The sequence below is a fragment of the Nuphar pumila genome, chromosome 5, assembly GCF_984573655.1.
Source record: "Nuphar pumila chromosome 5, dmNupPumi1.hap1.1, whole genome shotgun sequence".
Classification (NCBI taxonomy): domain Eukaryota; kingdom Viridiplantae; phylum Streptophyta; class Magnoliopsida; order Nymphaeales; family Nymphaeaceae; genus Nuphar; species Nuphar pumila.
The window spans coordinates 130,854,193-130,874,093 of record NC_143253.1 but is presented as its reverse complement, the minus strand read 5'-3'; the positions used below and the strand labels follow the sequence as shown (position 1 = coordinate 130,874,093).

Sequence of the window (19,901 nt, the reverse complement as noted above, 5' to 3'; positions counted from 1 at the left end):
CATTAACGAGCCGGCCATGTGATCCTGGCTCGTTACCTGCGGGTCACTGTCCTAACAAAAGCTATTCTCCCAAACTTGTTGGCTTTCCCCGCAGCAATGATAGATGTCCCCTCGCCATTACGGAAAACCACCTCCTAAAGAAAAGACTATTTTACCCTTAATTAAAAACTGGGAAAGCGAAACAATCCGAACGACCAGCCCGTTATTGTTATCGTCAGAAGGGTATTTTAATCATTTTGGCTGATGTAATCTCCCCCACGCGCGTCGGGAAATATGGAGGGTGACGAAACGGACGGATCGGCCGCCGACCACAGAACCCCCTGCTCTTTCCCCTCGCCGGACCCCGCCGAAACCGCCCTGAGCCAGCTCGGAAAACCGGATTTGGGCTCTATCTTACCAGTTAAGTTCGTCGTTTCGGAGGGCCGGGAAACCGTTTCCCGGCGAGTTGGGAAGTCTTCGTCCTCACGTGGCTTCCTCCTCCTTTTCACGAGTCGGTGACGTACGAGAGAGAGAGAGAGAGAGAGAGAGAGAGAGAGAGAGAGAGAGAGATTAGGGTTAGGGTTTTAAAGAGAAATGCGGCTCGGGGCGGTGAGATGGCGAACCCGTGAGGCTCGTGATGGCGATGCCGACGTCCAACCGACCAGCGGACCCCGTGGCCGGACGCCCGCTCCGGCACGGAACAAACGGCGGGATTGATGGGGACGTCGACCGGAGGAGTCCGGAGATAGCGACGGGCAGGGCTGGGAGGCGGCCGAGAGGGGTTTATTACGGGGAGGGGCGCGAAGACCCGGTGGTGGGAGTGGACGGGATGATAGGCGGGGCTAGGGTTCCCGGCGTGCGGGAGCTGGGATTCCGGACGGGGCGGACGTCGTCGAGCGGAGAGAGCGCCGCGTCCGGCGAGGCGTCGTCGACGGCGATTGTGCGGGAGGTCCGCGAGGAGTCTTCGAAGGGGGAGAGCCGGGCGAGGCGGGCGCGCGAGAGCTACTACTTGCAGCTGACGCTCGCGCTCCGGCTCACGACGCACGCATTCCTGGCGGAGGAGGCGGAGCTCCTGCGCGGAGGCGAGCCGGCGTCCAGGGAGGGCTCGGCCGCCGCGATGGCGTACCGGTTCTGGGTATCACTCTCTCTCTCTCTCTCGTGTGTGATTTCGTGATCAATGGCATGTTGGAATTGTGATTAGTCCTTTTGATGATTGTTTTGGAGAGTTGATTGAATAAGTGATGGTAGTGTTAATTAATTGTTGATTAATCTAATGCAAGATAGTGTCGAGGGGGCTCTTGGGAGTTTGGTTAACGTGGTTTCTATTTTGGGGTTGAGAGTCTGGATTGCTTGGGGATTGATAAAAAAATGGAGCGGAGTTAGAATTTAGTTCAATTAGTATAATTAGAGTATGCTACTTCTGGTTTTTCGCGTTGTTGGGTGTTCTGATTAACGATGATTATTGGGGAGAGGGTCGAGGGGATTGGGGAGATGAGGAGATCGATGGATAGAGGGAGAAAAAGAAATTTTCGGCGACGTGCTGCACCGTTGGAATGTTGGTTCTCTGATATTCAACGACTCGGTGACTCGAGTAGTACGAGTCGGGCTGGCGTGGGTGGAGTCGGGGGACTGAGGCCATCCAAGTCTCGCTCATGGAAAAACGGAGACAGGGCTTAGGCTACCCGAGTCGTCACGGAGTTGTCTGAGTCTTTGAGACCTGTATCTCGTCTGGAGCATGCCACCCGAGTCGATTCGACTTCAGGTCGTCCAACGCTGCAGATTTTTTTCAAATTATGCGCTACTTTGCCGCTTGTTTTTTTTTAATACCAAAAAAACTTTGGATTAACTTAACATGGATTTCTTTCTTGACTGTTGTTTAGCAAATATCGCGTTTTTTGTGTTAAGTGAAACATATTTGAAGTAACAAATATCGGGTAATGCGTGTATGTATATAGTTTTCCTATAGTTTATTTGTTTTTCATTGCTATAAAAAATCTTGATTAAGATGTGTATTCGTGTTGGATGGTTCTTTTGTGTCCAAGTCTGATTTTTGAAATTTCATTCTCTTTGTTATGATTCGTTTCTTCTTACAGGTTACTGGTTGCTTATCATATACTGATAAGGTATCTGATGGGTTCTATCTTATTATGGGAATGAACCCGTATCTGTGGGTCATGTGTAATAGCGCAGAGGAAGGGAGACGCATGCCTCCGCTATCATCTCTTCGGTCTATTAATCCTAGTGACTCCTCGATGGAAGTGGTTCTTGTTAACATACATGGTGATCCACAGCTTAGGGAGCTTGAAGAGAGGGCTCTGTTCTTTTACCATGCTTCAGGCAACACCACAGAACTGGTAGATAAACTTGGAAAGCTCGTCTGCATGCTTCTGGGGTGAGTTTTGGTTTTTATATACAGGGTCTTCATGCTTATTTCATTGTTATGGATGCCCATTCCTTTTCTCTTTTCTTTTTATGGCATTGAAGTGGCTCGTTCCCATCTGAGCATGGTGAGCTCTATAGGCAATGGCAAGCGTCTAGCGAGATGTTGAGAGAATGTCATGGTTCTGTGGTGCTTCCTATTGGCAGCCTCACCAAGGGACTCTGTAGGCACCGTGCGGTGCTGTTTAAGGTGGGTTATTAAACTAGGTATGTTCATTCTCATGTGCTTCTGAATAGTGGAAAAGTATTGGCTGCCCTCATGGGTTCCAAACCCCCTAGTTGAAACTAATAGAGGCAGGCCGTTTTGATCAAATCTGACCCCATGGATGCGTTCAACGTGGTTGTGGTCAAAGTAATCGGAATCAATCCTTGGATCATAGTTTTTCAACGTAAAAATCTGATCTTAGATTTTTTGAGGGTTCATAATTTGGTACATTGTAGGCCATTGATTTTTCAACCCCAGAAAATCCAACATACACAGTGGAAAAACATGATCCAAAGGCCGGTTTCTACTAAACCAAACATGTAATCTGGAGGGTCAGATCTGAAAAAAAAATAAGGGAAGTTTTACTCTCGTGAACACCCACGAGTGTAGCCAACATTTTCCCGTGAATAATTAAGTTCTTTTTTTCTCTATCAATACATATCTAAATATGCACTCTTTTATTGACTGCGCTCAGTCACCTACTGGTGGACCGGTAACATGAATGGTCACTCTGCCCATTTCTTCCTTAAAAAAAAAGAACATGTGCAACCTAACTTACAAAAAGGTCCAATTTTCCCTTCTTGTCTCCTTACCAATTTTCCCTTCTTTTCTCTTCCTTTTTTCTCCCTTGTTCACATGGTTTAGCTAGCATTTACTATCTACTTGTGTTTGAAGTTTATCTTGTGTTTCTATGATCTTTCTTAATAATTCCTTTATTTTATATGAAGAACCCACCAGGATCGAGCCCTGATTGGCCTCATCCTATAGTGGTAGGTCCCAAGGAAGTGTGTTGGCTCCTTAGTGCTGCTACATACCTGTTGTCAGTTTGATCCCAGGGGCAATTAAAGATGTCCGAGGCCTCTTTGGGCATTGGACTCTTGCCCTACCAACTGGGTAACTCGCGGGGGCTTCCTGATGTTCATGATTGTTATCAGTTAGTTTGCAGTTTGAAGAATGAATTGCAAATCCAACAGAAACATAATGGATGAACATATGTTATCATCTGCATCAGATACTTGGTGCAATAAATGATTGTGTCATCTCTGTTTTGTAACTCTGTGAAGGGGACAAGCCTCTGCAGCTGCAGTTTGGTGGTTTTCTTGGCCTGTTGAGCAATGAATTGTTAGATAATTTGGGGCCTGCAGGAGCTTGGTTAGGTCACATTTCCATGTGTACATTGACCTGATATGGTTCTTACCATTGATCCTCAGTGTTTAATCCTCAACAACTAAGAACTTTAGGTAATGAAGATTGTTACCTTGGGCTTCATGTGTAATTTTTCTTGGGTGACCCTTGGGTCTGGAAATGATGAATATGAGTGTTATAGATTCTGAGAACAAGTTTCACTGAACTCGTTTCTGACAATGGTGGGATGCCTACATAAATAGGTTTCCCTTGGTTGCTCCGGTTATGTTGCATGACTTCTAGTTCTCTCATTTGGTCACTGCGGAGTGGAGTGGAAACAACTGAAGTTAAAGGGAGTGATTTCAACATGCATGAGTAGCTTCTTTCAGGAAAAAGGTTCATATGCTATGAATTTAGTTTTTAGAGTGTGTACTTCACCATTGTGCATTTAGAAGTAATGTCATTTTGCATGTAACACAAACCAGGAAGTCTCAAAGTTTTTTTTTTTTATGGATAATCCAAGGGAAAAAATCTCCCATCACCGACTGCACATTGGCTGGCCTCCGGTTGGTAAAACCCTTGAGGTCCTTTTTAAGATAGAAAGTTTTCCTTAAATTATTTTGTCTGAACCTCGAGGATTGACTTGAACTACCACATAAACGTATATTATTATTATTTGAAAACTAGCTGATTAAATTATTTTATCTGATCCTTGAGAATTGACTGTGAACTTGGTTGGAGGGTCACTTTTTCGGTGATACTGACACTGGAAGCATTTATCAGACCTTGATGACTTACAACAATCATTCAAGGACTTTTCTCAATGAACTTGGTCGGAGGATCAACTTTTCACTGATACTGTCACCAGAATCATTTATTTGACCTTGATTACTTACCAACAATTGTTCTTCAAGGTTTAGACCAATCTATCAATATTGAGCAAGGAATCCCTGAAACTTTAGCTACCAAGAAGATATCAATCCCAATTTCCCCCCTCATTGTGGGTGTATATTACAACATTGATCTGCTGGAACAATTCTTTTTTACTGTTTATAATTTTCATATTTTTTCTTTTCAGAATTTGTGTTTCAAGGAACAATAAAATGCAATAATATGACATGCTACTGGGCCATTGGCACATCAAGGAAGCTGAGGGAGACTGGGAAGTTTCTTGATCTTGACTTCAAGAGTAGGTTAGAAGTTGTTGGAGAATATCGTGGGCTGGTTACAATGGGCCATGATATCCAGTTCTTATCCCCTGGTTGATGCTTCATTAGGGCCCATCGGGCATATTAATATATTTAAAAAATTTGACATGCCTTATTGACTATCATATTTTATACTTGATGTTGTGTCTGGTGATCTTATATCATTCTTTACACCGTGTATCCTGAATAGAATTTGACCCTTTTACCGGTTATAGGTCTCTTTGTGAGTGAGACAAAAAAGTAGTGACAAATAAGGGAGGACATAACTCGTCTGGACATGCATTTTAAAGTATCCGCTAAACAATTCTTTCCAATACCATGACATTCTTATTAAGACATCTGTTTGTTGGAACTATTGCTTATCTCATTTGACAGCAAGTGATTGAAGCCTCTGCCAACATATTTTTGTCCAGTTCATTTTGTTGATTGGATTGCAAATGTGCATATCTTTGTGTTGTTTGAATATTTCCAGTATGTATTATTAACCTTTAGTGTATACCCTGCTCTTTGAATTACGACTGTTACTTCAGATGTATTGTATATGTGGTTCCCTCACCATCTCCTAAAATATGTTCTATGAAGCAGGTATTGGCTGATGCAACTAAGTTGCCATGTCGAATTGCCCGAGGCTGTAAATATTGTGCTTCAGAATGTAGTTCTTCTTGTCTCATCAAATTGGCAGTTGAGAATCGGACATGGAGGTTTGCATTTTTTCCTCTCCCTCTTTTCTCTTCTCATTCTGAAGTTAGTTTTGTTTACGTTTTCTGTTGCATTTTGTGGTTTTTTGTCATATACCAGTGCTGCCATGGGTTTTTTTGCTTGTTTGTCTCTTTTGCCATTGCCATGTTTAATGCTATACTTTATGAATGAGTTTTAACTGTCATTGCCTCTATATTTTACGAAGAGGTGAATGTTGATTGTAATCTATGTCACAGGGACTCGCCAAAGAGGCCACCGCACCCACGTTGACGTGACGCGATGCGGGTGCGGCACCTCAATGTGACACTAGGTGTGGTCAACCCGCACCTAGGGTTATCTTTGTCCAAAATGGACTTTGTCAACTTTGATCGAGTCCATTTTGGTCCATTAAAAAAAGGGACGGGGCTCCAAAATGGGTAGGGGTACCTCGAGGCCCCCTCCCATTAAAAAAGAAGGGGTACCTTGAGCCCCCCCCCCCCCCCCCCAAATTAAAAAAAGAATGGGTACCTCGAGAAGGGGTAAAGGGGTGGTGTTAAAAATTATATATATACCCTCCCACACCTAAGTTTTTTTAAAGTGCCGCACCCGCACCTATGTGACATAGATTGTAATTGTGTTGACTGATCTCAGAATTAGCACTTCATGTTTTTTGGCTGAGCGAATCTCCAGATATTTTGACAGTGATGTCATGTTCAATCCTTCTATTGCCTATCTACATTAATCGTTGGAGTTTTTGTCACTCCAATCGTCTTTCAAGCTACTTTTTGCACTAGTGGTACTCTGCGGAAACTCTGCTATGATTTGTTAGTACTATTGAGAATAATACTGTACTGTATATACAATAAAATAATAGCTTGAAACTCCACTGAATCTCTAGTAGACTTGGCACAAAGTTTGAGACAACACTACTTCATTTGCATCCAGAATCATGAGTTGGTGTATGGTTTTTGTTCTCTTTCCTATATCCAACCCACTAGTTTTGCCCACCAAATGTGACTTGGTTAAGTCAAATCTGGTTTTGGGCCACCCACATGGATCTGACTTTGTGTATCTTGAACTTGTGCCAACACAATGTGAAAGCTGCAACGTCTCTTGGTGTGCGTGCCATGTTACACAAAGAAAAGAGAGAGAAAGGAAAAGTTAAGAGAAGAATAGGAGGTCGTGCCCTAGCTGGGACGTCCCTCTTGTTTTTGTATTACGTTAAGATTACATGGATAAAATACAAAAATACCCTTTAGGTATTAAATACATTACAATCTATGTCACATGGGTGCGGGTGCGGGGATGCGGCACTTCCAAAAAACCCGGGTGCGGGGGTGTGGCAGGGGCAAAAATGTAAAAAAAAATTATATATATATATATATATATATATAATTTTGAAGTTTTAACAGTTTAACATTTAACAGTTAACATTGTCATAATATGATTCATCATGCATGCAGTATATCAACCTAAATATCAAATTATCAATCAAATAAGTAAAGCAATTACATAAATCTACCTAAATATCAATCAAATAAGTAAAGCATAAAAGAACTAAATTACATACCAAAGTATATCCTGATAAAGTAATGAATGTTAATAATTTTCTTCTTCACCATCAAATGCATAATTAGAAGGAGTACTGGGCTCAGCTAAATCCATGTTTGTTATGTTGAAATCATGTTCTCCCTCGAAGTCACACTCTTCTCGGTTTACGTACCAAAATTTGGATGTTCATTGTCTGCGTTACGAGCCCAATTTGAAAATGATAAATACAATACAAGTATATTTACATGAAAATTAAGAAATAATCAAATAAATAAGAGAGCAAATTAGTACCTGTATTCATCATTGCTTCGCGAAAGTTATCGAAGATTTGAATAAACATATACTAAATCCTCTGCACGCTTGCTGGTGAGTTTGTTTCTCTTCATGTTGTGGATTTGAGAATATGTGCTCCAATTTCTTTCACAACAAGATGAACTAGCAGGCTGCGATAGCAATCTTAATGTAAGACGTTGGAGAAAAGGTGTTTCTGATCCAAATGTTAACCACCATGTGATAGGATCTATATTATCTTCTTCTCTCGCGAATAATGTCGGTCCATATAATCTCGAAGATGAAAATTTTCTAAACTCTTGTGTGACTTGATGTAGAAGATATGCTTCTGGAAAAGGTTTTGTCATACACATATTTCTATGTCTTGATAGCTCTGGGTCTAAATTTGGAGGGACACGACCAATACCACCAGCCCGCACTTATTTGCATAATATTTTGGATTAAGAGAATGTGTCATGCAATGCAAATGAGTGTTGCTCTTATCCCATCTTCTGACTAAAATTGAATGAATATGATTAAAAAAATCTGAATCATTCAATGCAGGATTTTTTTCTGCATGCTTGAAAACTATAGCTTGTATTTTTTCAATCATATTATCTCACATTTCATAAACTCTGTGAAGCATGGGCGCATCCTTATCAACTTCTCTTAACATTTCCCAAATAGTTTGCGTAAATTGAAGGAAGTATACCACTTTGTTCCAAAACTCATCATCAAGAATGAATTTTTTAATTTCTTCAGCCTTGATATCATCATCAGCACAATAGAATGTCCAATTTTCATCCGTCACCATGTTAATCAAAGCATTATTCACTCTTTTAATCCTCTTCATCATCACAATGATGGACGCAAAACGTGTTTCAGCGACCTTCAACAATTTCAAATCAGAATGCCTATTAAATATAACATTAGCACGATGGTGGTTAACAACAAAATTCTTAATGCTTTTGACATTTCTTTCTAAATCTTCAATCCATGAACATAAAACATATGCTTGTGAATTTTCTTCTTCTTTGGGGTTGCAGATGCTCTTTAGGGCTAGATTTAAGTTGTGTGCTACAAAGGGAGTCCAAAAAATATGAGGGTATTCACTCTCCAAACTCAACGCTGCACATTTACAAACCGGAGCGTTGTCTGTAATGATTTGTACCACTTTCTGATCACCCATTTCTTTTATCACTTCTATAAACAATCTCTTTAAATACTCTGCATTTTTATATTCCCTAGATGCATCAACTGCTTTCAAGAATATTGGGCCACTAAGCGAACAAGTAATGAAATTGATTAATGGACGCCTTTGAATATCTGTCCATCATCATACACAATAGAAACTCCATTTTGCTCCCATGAATATTTTTTAATCTCTAGCAACCTCTCCACATTTGCCCTCTCTTCTGCAAAAAGTGTGGTTCGTATTTTTTCTGAACTTGGAGGCACATAACCACTCAAATTACAATTTGCCAATGATGCTACTAAATCCTTCCAATAAGGATTTCTAGCCGCATTAAATGGGAGTGAACCAGAATAAAAATATCTCCCAACTTTTCTATCCAATTCTTCTCTTCCATATGTATTGAATGCTGCTTGTATCGTTCCTCTACTTCCTACATTGATTTTTTTTTCAGCATCTTCTTGGTGGCTTGCAAATGGCACACTGACTGCAGAAGAATCGGCCATTGTCTTTCTCTTCTCATATTCTTCTTGTATTTTCTTGTATTGTCTTCGCATTGCCTCATCAACTTTTTTACAAGCGAAAATGCCATGTCCTGGTATCTTCAACAAATGAGCCTTCACTCTTGTGTAAGACCCAACAAAATCTCTTTCGCAGAGCTTGCATCGAAATCTCTTGTTTCCACCACCTCCTTCTCCAGTTTTTGCAAGTTTATCTACATGCACCCATAGTGGTCCCACATCATCAATCTGTAATGAAAAGAGGCGGAAGTTCCAATGGAGTAAAAAGCACTCTTTAAGAGTGACCTCAAGAGCCAAGAACACAAACACTAAAAGTGCACACACAAAACTCTCAAAAGTAGAAAATGACTTAAAGTCATAGGTTGGATTGATTGAAGAAAGGAAGAGAAGGGTGAAAACTCAATGCTTACAAGAGGAGAATACCTCCTCTATTTATAGAGGAGGGAGGCTCAAAGAAGGGACCACAAGGGGCTCCCTTGTAGTCGTTGGGAGCCCCAACTACTACAAGTGTGGGGCCCTTGTGGTCTTACAAAAGGGGAAAAAAGAAAAAGAAAAAAAGTAAAAAGAAAAAGAGAAAAAGAGAAAAAGTAAAAAAGTAAAAAAGTAAAAAAGTAAAAATACATTGTGGTTTTACAAGAATACCCCTATCGGGTATTTCACTAAAAAGGAAACTGTATATATATATACATATATGTATATATATATATACATATTTTAACACGCCCCCTCAAACTTTACGGGGAGAAGACCGAAAGTTTGCTAAGAAGAAACATAAATCGTGGAGTTGGAAGCGCCTTGGTGAAGAAGTCAGCTAGTTGATACTCTGAAGTAACATATGGTAATGAGATAGTCCTTCTGAGATATTCGTCTCGAACATAATGGCAATCCATTTCGATATGCTTGGTTCGCTCATGAAAGGTGTGATTGCTGGCAATGTATATCGCACTTTTGTTATTACAGCAGAGCTTGGTGGGAGTGGAAATGTGGACTCCCATGTCACTAGGGAGACTCCTGAGCCATACGATTTCCATAGTTGTCATTGTCATGGCCCGATATTCAACTTCAGTGGATGACAGTGAAACCTTCTGCTGCTTCTTGTATCTCCACGAAATGAGGGATTCACCTAAAAAAATTCAAAGGCCCGTTATTGAGATACGATCATTGGGATTTCCTCCCCGGTCAACATCAGTAAAAGCAGTTAAGTCAAGAGATGAAGAAGAGGATAAAAAGAGTCCTTTGGATATAGTATTTTTGATATATCGCACAATTCTCATTACGGCCGCCATATGAACCGAAGTAGGTGCATGCTGAAACTGGCTTGCTCGCATGAGCTATATATGGACGTGTGATGGATAGATAGGTGAGAGATCCGATTAATTGACGGTAGGGGGTTGGATCCTCAATTTTCATCAGATATTCCTGATTTGGTACAAATTTCTGCAGCTAATTTCATTTGAGATAGGATGTATCCTGGCGGGGAATAAGCCACTTCAATCCCTAAAAAATATCTTAAATATCCAAAATCAGACATATCAAAAGTTTCTTTTAGCATAAACTTTACATCATTTACTCCCTTTTTGTCATTCCCAGTGATGATCATATCATCAACATACAGTAGAAGCATAATAATGGAGTCACCTGTCCTTTTAACAAAAAGTGCAGTGTCAGTATAGCAAGAAGAAAATCCTAAATTGATTAATACATTACTAAACCTATCATACCAAGCTTTAGGAACTTGCTTAAGTCCATATAAAGCCTTTTTTAATTTCAAATTTTTTCCATTTAAATTCATACTTGGAGGTGGTTCCATATAAACTTCTTCATTTAAATTATCATTCAAAAATGCATTTTTGACATCAAGTTGAAAGATTGGCCATTTTTTAACAGAGGCTATAGCAATAAGAGCTCGAACACTAGTCATTCAAGTAACTGGGACAAAAGTTTCATCATAATCTACCCCATACTCTTGGGCATATCCTTTGGCTACCAACGTAGCCTTATATCTTTCCAATGAACCATCACTCTTAGTTTTAACTTTAAAAACCCAATTACATCCAATGAGTTTCTTGCCATTGGGAGGATCAACGATTTCCCAAGTTTGCACCCTTTTAAGAGCATTAAGTTCTAGTTCCATAGCTTCATTCCAATGAGCATATTGTTTAGCATCATTGTAATGAGATGGTTCATGAAAGGAGTGAAGAACAAGTAGGCATGCTCGAAAGTTAGGAGAAAAAAAATCATAAGAAACAAATCTATTGGGTATTTTGGAAATCCGATTTGATTTTCTTTGAGAGGTCTCTTCGATTGACTCACTTTGAGAAAATTTTTCAAGGGCACAAGGAGGATTTCTTTCATTCCTTCTAGAGTAGACTTGTATTTGTCTTGAAACATTTTCTTCTAAGTTTTGATCATCATTTGGATGTTCAAAATGATTTTCACCAAGGGGTTCACTAGGATCAATATGATCATCTATGATGTTTTCTTGAGGCAATAAGTCAAATAAAAAACAATAATCAATATTTTCATTTGGTTGGTGCGAAAAACCATTTTCTTCTAGGAATGTGACATCTTTTGAGATATAAAGTTTGTTTTTGAGTATGTCAAAACATCTATAACCTTTTTGTTTTTCGCCATATCTCAAGAAAATACATTCAATAGCCCTAGGAGAAAGTTTATCATTTTTGTGAGTTAGAACAAAGCATTTACATAAAAAAATCCTTAGTCTTTTATAATCGGGAGACATATTGTAAAGTTTTTCAAATGGAGAAAGATTTTTCAAAGAGGATTAAGGGGTTCTATTGATAAGATACGTTGAGGTTAGAACCGCTTCGGCCCAAAAGGATTTTGGGATATTTTTTGAAATTAATAATGTTCTTGTCGTTTCTATTATGTGTCTATGCTTTCTTTTCGCAAGACCATTTTGTTGCGGAGTGTTGGGACAAAAACGTTGATGACAAATTCCATTTTCTTTTAAATAGCTTTAAAAATCATTGGACATATATTCGCCTCCCGAATCGGACCTAAGAATAGATAGATTTCCCAAAAATTGATTTTTAACCATTGCATGGAATTCTTTAAAGAAAGAGAAAACTTCGGATTTGTGACTTAGGAAGTAAATCCACGTGAATTGAGTGAAGTCATCAATAAAGACCACATAATACGAAAATCCTCCTTTAGACAAAATAGAGGAAGGTCCCCACACATCGGAATGAACAAGTTCAAATGGCCGAGTGGTAAAGTAACTTCTTTGAGGAAATGGAGTAGCTTTAGATTTCCCAAAAATGCAATCTTTACAAGTCATGTGATTGTCTTTACAAGTATTGTTCAAAAACGGGAAAAGAGACATTTTTACAAAATTTGGATGACCAAGTCTCTCATGCCAAATTCCAATACTTTTGTCTTTTACAAGATTGCAAGATGATTTAGATGGAAGAGTCAAAAGGTCCATAAAATAGAGATCACCCCTTCTATGGCCTTGCCCAATCAGCTTCCCTGACTGGAGATCCTGCACGGTGCAATCTTTAGGTGAGAAAGAGACTTGACATCCATGATCGGTGATTTGAGAAACGGAAAAAAGATTTAAATTAATTTTTGGAACGATTCTTACTTTAGGAACGAAATTTTTTTGAGAATTTTTAAAATCAAGCGTTCCAATACTTTTAATTTTCAATGATGTTCCATCGACCGTTGAAACATAAGAGGATATGGGTTCGGAAAAACATTTGAAAGAGAGTTTTTATGAGATGTCATATGAAAAGAAGCACCAGAGTCTAGTATCCACATACCTGGAGGTGATGAAGAATAGGCGATGGCGGCTCTGGATGTTGAGGAAGAAGTCTTGAGAAGATGTTGGAGAACTTCAGAGATATGATTAAGAGTCTCTTTGATATCTCCCTCTTTGGCATTTTCTTCTTCCTTCTTTGGAGAATTTTCTCCAACCGCGACTACTTTTCCTTTAAGTTTGGGACAAACCGGTCTAATGTGTCCCGGTTTATTACAATAATGGCATATTATTCCCTTTCTAGGCCCATTACTATTTTTGTTATAGTGATGAGGTCTATAGACTTTAACATTTGATCCGGGCCTAGTAACGGCCAAAACTTCATCATTCTTAATGCTTAATCCAAGTCGAGTTTCCTCTTGGCATATTTCGGCAATGGCATCTTCAATAGGTAGGGCTTTGCTTCTATGGAGAAGAGATGCCCTAACTTATTCAAATTCCGGGCGAAGACCATGAAGAAATTGAAAGAAGTGCTTCTTTTCAATTTGTTCTCTTCTTAATTCAATATCTTCCGGAGCCACTCATTTAGGCTCAAGAAGAGCAAGTTCATCCCAAAGAGGGGTTAGAGAGCTAAAATAGTCCCGGACACTCATATCCATTTGTTTGGTGGAACGGATTTTTTCTTGACAAAAAAATTGTCGAGCAAGATCCTTTTGGGTATACATACTCTTAAGGAAAAACCATGCCTCATTGGCCCTTATAAATTTGGCAATATTAGCACAATTTTTAAGGTCAACATTGTTCATAAACCATGCCAAAATTTTGGCATGGTTACTTTCCCAATCCTCAACTTTGGATTGATGGTCATTGATAGCTTTGATGCGTTCATCGCCATCTAAAGCTTTTTCAATCTCATTTTCGATTTTAGTGAAAACAAGAGAGGGTTCGGGAGTAGTTCCCATAACAAAACCCCAAAGTTTCTTACCTCTTAGATGATTTTCCATTGCGGAGGCCCACATGAGATAGTTGGACCCATTTAGCTTAAAAGAAAGCTCCACTTTAGAATCACGTTCCATCGGCACCAAATCCTTCATTTCTTCTTAAAATTTGAGAGGCACACGTTCCAAGATAATAAAGAGAAGCCCAATCACCAACCGAGCTCTGATACCATGTAATGAAAAGAGGCAGAAGCTCCAATGGAGTAAAAAGCACTCTTTAAGAGTGATCTCAAGAGCCAAGAACACAAACACTAAAAGTGCACACACAAAACTCTCAAAAGTAGAAAATGACTTAAAGTCATAAGTTGGATTGATTGAAGAAAGGAAGAGAAGGGTGAAAACCCAATGCTTACAAGAGGAGAATACCTCCTCTATTTATAGAGGAGGGAGGCTCAAAGAAGGGACCACAAGGGGCTCCCTTGTAGTCGTTGGGAGCCCCAACGGTCAGAAATCTGACCGTTGGGGCCCCAACGACTACAAGTGTGGGGCCCTTGTGGTCTTACAAAAGGGGAAAAAAGAAAAAGAAAAAAAGTAAAAAGAAAAAGAGAAAAACTAAAAAAGTAAAAAAGAAAAAATACATTGTGGTTTTACAAGAATACCCCTATCGGGTATTTCACTAAAAAGGAAACTGTATATATATACATATACTTATATATATACGAATGTATATATATATATATAAGTATATATATATATATATATATATATATACATATTTTAACACAATCCCACTGCAACTATCAACAAAACTAGCAGCAGAACTCACATGTTGGGATGAAGATGACGCAAGTCCTTTTCCTTTATCCGTCATTTTTATCCTGAAAACACAAAAAAAAAATACATTAAATTTTTCAAATCAATTATACTCGACCCCCTCTCTCTGTCGAAAACACAGGGAGAAAGGGGGGCCCGACCCCTCTCTTGTCGAAAACAGAGGGAGCAAGGGGGGCTTAGCCCCTCCCCTGCCGACCCAACAAGAGAGCGAGAGGGGGGGGGGGGGGGCTCGGCCCCTCCCCTACCAAAAACAGGGAGGGGCTCAACCCCTTCCCTACCGAAAACAGAGGGAGCAAGGGGTGCTCAGCCCTTCCCCTGCCGACCCAACAAGAGAGCGAGAGGGGGGGCTCGGCCCCTCCTCCCTTGTCGAAAATAGAGGGAGCAAGGGGGGCGGATCAGTATGGGTCCGGGTCTGGTGTAATGTCCAGACCCGAAAGACCAAAAATGAATAAAACATACAGACTCGGGTCCTAATATTCAGACTGTACATACAATGGATTCGGTACATACAATGGATCCGGGTCTTACTATCCAGAATACACTTTTTCACCCCCCTCAAGTTGATCATGGTTTTGGACCATGAACAACTTGCCTTTAAGCATCCAAAAATGATCTTTTGTCAAACCCTTTGTAAATATGTCTGCAACTTGTCTTTCAGTATTGACGAACTCAGGCTCGATCTCTTTTTCTTCAACCTTTTGTCTCACAAAATGTTGGTCGATCTCAATATGCTTAGCACGACTGTGATGTACAGGATTGAATGACATGTTGAGAGCGCTTTGATTGTCACACAGCAAGGTAGAGTGAGATATCTTTTCTCCCACTTCAGTTAGTAGATGCCTGATCCATGTGGCTTCGGCAGTAGCGGCAGCCATGGATCGATACTCAGCCTCAGTGCTTGATCTAGCGACAACCTTTTGTTTTCTACTACTCCAAGAGACTAAATTTCTACCAATGAAGACACAATATCCTGATGTAGATCTTCGTTCATCAGGATCTCCTGCCCAGTCTGCATCACAATATACAGTAAGTTCATGCTCATCCTTGCTGCCAGATGACTGTGGTGAATATATCAATCCGTCCCCAATGGTTCATTTCAGATATCGAAGGATCCTCTTAACCGCTTCCATATATCCAGTACGTGGTGCATGCATAAACTGAGACACTTGATTGACTGAATAAACAATATCAGGACGAGTGAATGTGAGATACTGTAACATCCCTATTAGACTGCGATATCTGGTAGGGTCCTCATACAGGTCTCCATCATGAATGCTAAGTTTTTGGTGAAGCACACTTGGAGTTCCTAGAGGCTTGCAGTCTTTCATACCTGCCTTACGGAGAACATCTACTGTATACTTGTGTTGAGTGAGAGTCAAACCATGAGCCTGACTGTCAACTTCTACACCAAGAAAGTAACGCAAGACGCCAAGATCTTTCATTTTGAACCTCTGGCCTAGCAAGTTTTTTACTTCTTTGATGTGAGCTTCAGAGTTTCCTGTGATGACAATATCGTCAACATAGATTAACAGAAGGGTGGTCACATTCTGACTTCTAAAAATGAATAATGAGTGGTCCAGTAGAGAACGTGAAAATCCATGCTTTTGAATCTCAAGCGAGAAGCTGTCAAACCAAGAACGAGATGCTTGTTTTAGACCATAAATAGCTCTCTTTAGCCTGCATACATGGGTTTTGCAGTTTTGTTCTTGATATCCAGGAGGTTGTTCCATATAGACTTCCTCCTTCAAATCCCCATGCGGAAACGCATTTTTTACATCAAGCTGACTCATCTTCCATCCATGTTCAACGACTAGGGAAAGAATGATTCGAATCGTTCCCATTCTCACCACCGGGCTGAAGGTCTCATCATAATCTTGCCCTGCTTCTTGGGTGAACCCTTTGTAATGAAATAAGCGGAAGAAACCAAGAATGCTAAAGCATTCACAATGTCCCACACGGACAAGTGCAACAAGCACAAGAGAGGAAATCCACTAAGGGATATACAAAGGGCCTTATAAAAGGCTACACACATGAAAAATAATATCACTATTATTGAAGAGGAGCTCTCAAGAGCAATACAACATACATGGGGGGTTCCCCCTATTTATAAGAAAAGGAGACCAAAGGGGCTCCCAATAGAGTCGTTGGGAGCCCCCAACGGTCATATAATGTGACCGTTGGGGGCTCCAACGACTCCATTGTGGGGCCCCTTTTCGGTATCCAAAAAATACAATTTAAAAAATAAAAATAAAAATAAAAATAAAAAATAGTAAAATAAGAGAAACAAAATAAGTACCCCTATGGGGTACTTTGTATTATGGTATTATTACATATGTTTTAACACCCCCCCTCAAACTTTACGGGGGAATGACCGAAAGTTTGCCAAGAAGGAACAAGAAGCGAGGAGCAGGCAGGGCTTTGGTAAAGAAATCTGCAAGTTGATATTCTGAAGTGACATATGGCAGTGTAACTGTCCCACGAAGATATTCATCACGTACATAATGACAGTCCATCTCAATATGTTTAGTCCTTTCATGAAAGGTGTGGTTGCTGGCAATATAGATGGCACTTTTGTTGTCGCAACAAAGCTTTGAAGCACCGGTAATTTCGACTCCCATATCTTGAAGAAGACTTCGAAGCCACACAAGCTCCATTGTAGTGGTTGCCATAGCCCTGTATTTTGCTTTAGTAGAAGACAATGAGACTTTCTGCTGTTTCTTGCACCTCCAAGCAATTAGCGAATCTCCTAGAAACACACAAAAGCCAGTAGTTGAGATTCGATCATTTGGGTTTCCTCCCCAGTCAGCATCAGTATAAGCTAGTAAATCTAAGGAAGAGATTGAGGATAGGAATAGCCCTTTAGTCAAAGTATTTTTAATATATCGAATGATCCGGAGCACAACACTCATATGCACAGATGTAGGAGCATGCTGAAATTGGCTTGCAGAGTGCACAACATGAGCGATATCGGGCCTGGTGATAGTCAGATAGGTGAGGGAGCCTATGAGTTGCCTGTAGGGCGTAGGATCATCCAGCAGAACTCCATCCTCCAGTCGTAGTTTAACATTGATAACCTCGGGAGTCTCCACCTTTTTATCATCTGAAATCCTAGATTTGGAACATATATCTGCAGCAAGCTTCATCTATGACAATATATACCCTCGAGGAGAGTATGCAACTTCTATACCAAGAAAGTACCTGAGAAAACCCAGATCAGACATATCAAAATTATGTTTTAACATATTTTTAACTTTAAGAATACCACTTTCATCATTGCCAGTGATGATCATATCATCAACATAAAGCAGAAGGATGATGATACTATTACCTGCATGTTTAACAAAAAGAGCAGTGTCAGTATAACATGAGCGAAATCCCAATTGTAACATGATAGCACTAAATCTATCATACTAAGCCTTAGGGGTTTGTTTAAGACCATATAAGGCTTTTAATAACCGAAGGGTTTGACCTTGGTTAACACTGATTCCCGGCGGAGGGTCCATATATACTTCTTCATTCAACTGACCATTAAGAAAGGCATTTTTAACATCTAATTGGAATATAGACCATTTCTTTGATGATGCTACCGCAATTAAAGTTCTAACGCTTGTCATGCGAGCCACGGGAGCAAAAGTCTCCTCATAATCGATGCCATATTCTTGTGAGTATCCCTTAGCAACTAATCTAGCTTTATAACGCTCTAGGGAACCATCACTTTTTGTTTTGACTTTGTAGACCCATCGACATCCTATAGCTTTCTTATTTGGAGGAAGGTGAACTATTTCCCAAGTTTTAGCTTTATTTAAAGCATCTAGTTCAACTTTCATTGCTTCAACCTAATGAGGTATACTTTTTGCTTGATTATAATGGGAGGGTTCATAGTAAGAATGCAAGGCTATTAGACAAGCTCTATATTTAGGTGAAAGAGTTTCATATGAGACAAACCTATTAGGTGGAATTGATTCTCTAGAAGAACGCCTAAGGGAGGCTTCTTCTAGAGGTTCATTAAGCCGCAAGAATTTTTCTAAAGCACTAATAGGTTGGGCTTCCTCACGCCGAGTGTATACTTGGAGATTGTCACCATTAGTTGGTGATACATCATTATCATGAGAATCATGAGTATTTTCTAAAACTTCCGGATGACTCAAAGAGTCATCATTTGAATCTTCTAAAAGATCATTGATAAACATATAATCAATTTCATTTGATTTTTCCAATATGTCAAATCCATTTTCATCTTCTAAAAAGGTTACATCTTTGGAGACAAATAACTTATTGTTTTTATGATCAAAGCATCTATAGCCTTTTTGATTTTCACCATATCCTAAAAATACGCATTCTATTGCTTTAGGTGACAATTTATCTCTTTTATGCAAAAGAACAAAGCATTTACACCCGAAAATACGAAGACGATTGTAGTCGGGTGTCATATTGAAAAGTTTTTCATAAGGGGAGATATTATGCAATTTTGAAGATGGCATCCTATTGATTAAATAAGTGGAGGTCAACACGGCTTCGGCCCAAAAATTTTTAGGAATATTTTTAGAAATGAGTAAGGATCTAGTGGTTTCTAAAATATGTCTATGTTTTCTCTCCGCTAGACCGTTTTGTTGAGGAGTCCTTGGGCAAGATTTTTGATGACAAATGCCATGTTTTTTTAGATATGATTGAAAATCATTTGATAAATACTCTCCACCCGAATCGGATCTAAAAATGGATATTTGACTTTGAAATTGATTTTGAACTTTTGCATGAAATTCTTTGAAGAAGTTAAAAACTTCCGATTTAGCATTAAGAAAATAAATCCATACGTATCTAGTATAATCATCAATAAACGTAACATAATACGAATAACCACCTTTGGATAAAACCGGAGATGGTCCCCATACATTGGAATGCACCAATTCAAAAGGTCTTGTTGTCACAAAGGTTCTAATAGGAAAAGGAGTAGACTTCATTTTTCCAAAAATGCAATCTTTGCAATTGATATCTTTTTCTTTACAAAACTTGTTTCCAAAAGGAAAAAGATACATTTTTGAGTAACTTGGATGTCCAAGTCTTTTATGCCAAGTTTCAATATTTTTGTCTTGGACATAAGTACAAAATGAGGTATTTGGAAGTGTTAAGTCATCCATAAAATAAAGGTCTCCCTTCCTATGGCCTTGCCCAATCCGCTTCCCGGACCGGAGATCCTGCACAAAGCACCCTTGGGATGAGAAAGATATTTCACATCCATGATC

General features: G+C 39.7%; 1 protein-coding gene across 1 annotated transcript in view; it reads left to right on the top strand.

Moving 5' to 3' along the window:
* The first annotated feature begins 210 nt into the window (after positions 1–210).
* Positions 211–19,901, top strand: part of LOC149838741 (serine/threonine-protein kinase CTR1-like) — a 42,971-nt gene continuing 23,280 nt past the window's right edge. Inside the window, exons 1-4 of the mRNA XM_090006779.1 lie at positions 211–1,114; positions 2,073–2,371; positions 2,464–2,608; positions 5,542–5,657. Of these exons, the coding sequence (XP_089862905.1) occupies positions 617–1,114; positions 2,073–2,371; positions 2,464–2,608; positions 5,542–5,657 (1,058 nt within the window). The 5' untranslated portion in view covers positions 211–616. The remainder of the gene's footprint in view (positions 1,115–2,072; positions 2,372–2,463; positions 2,609–5,541; positions 5,658–19,901) is intronic.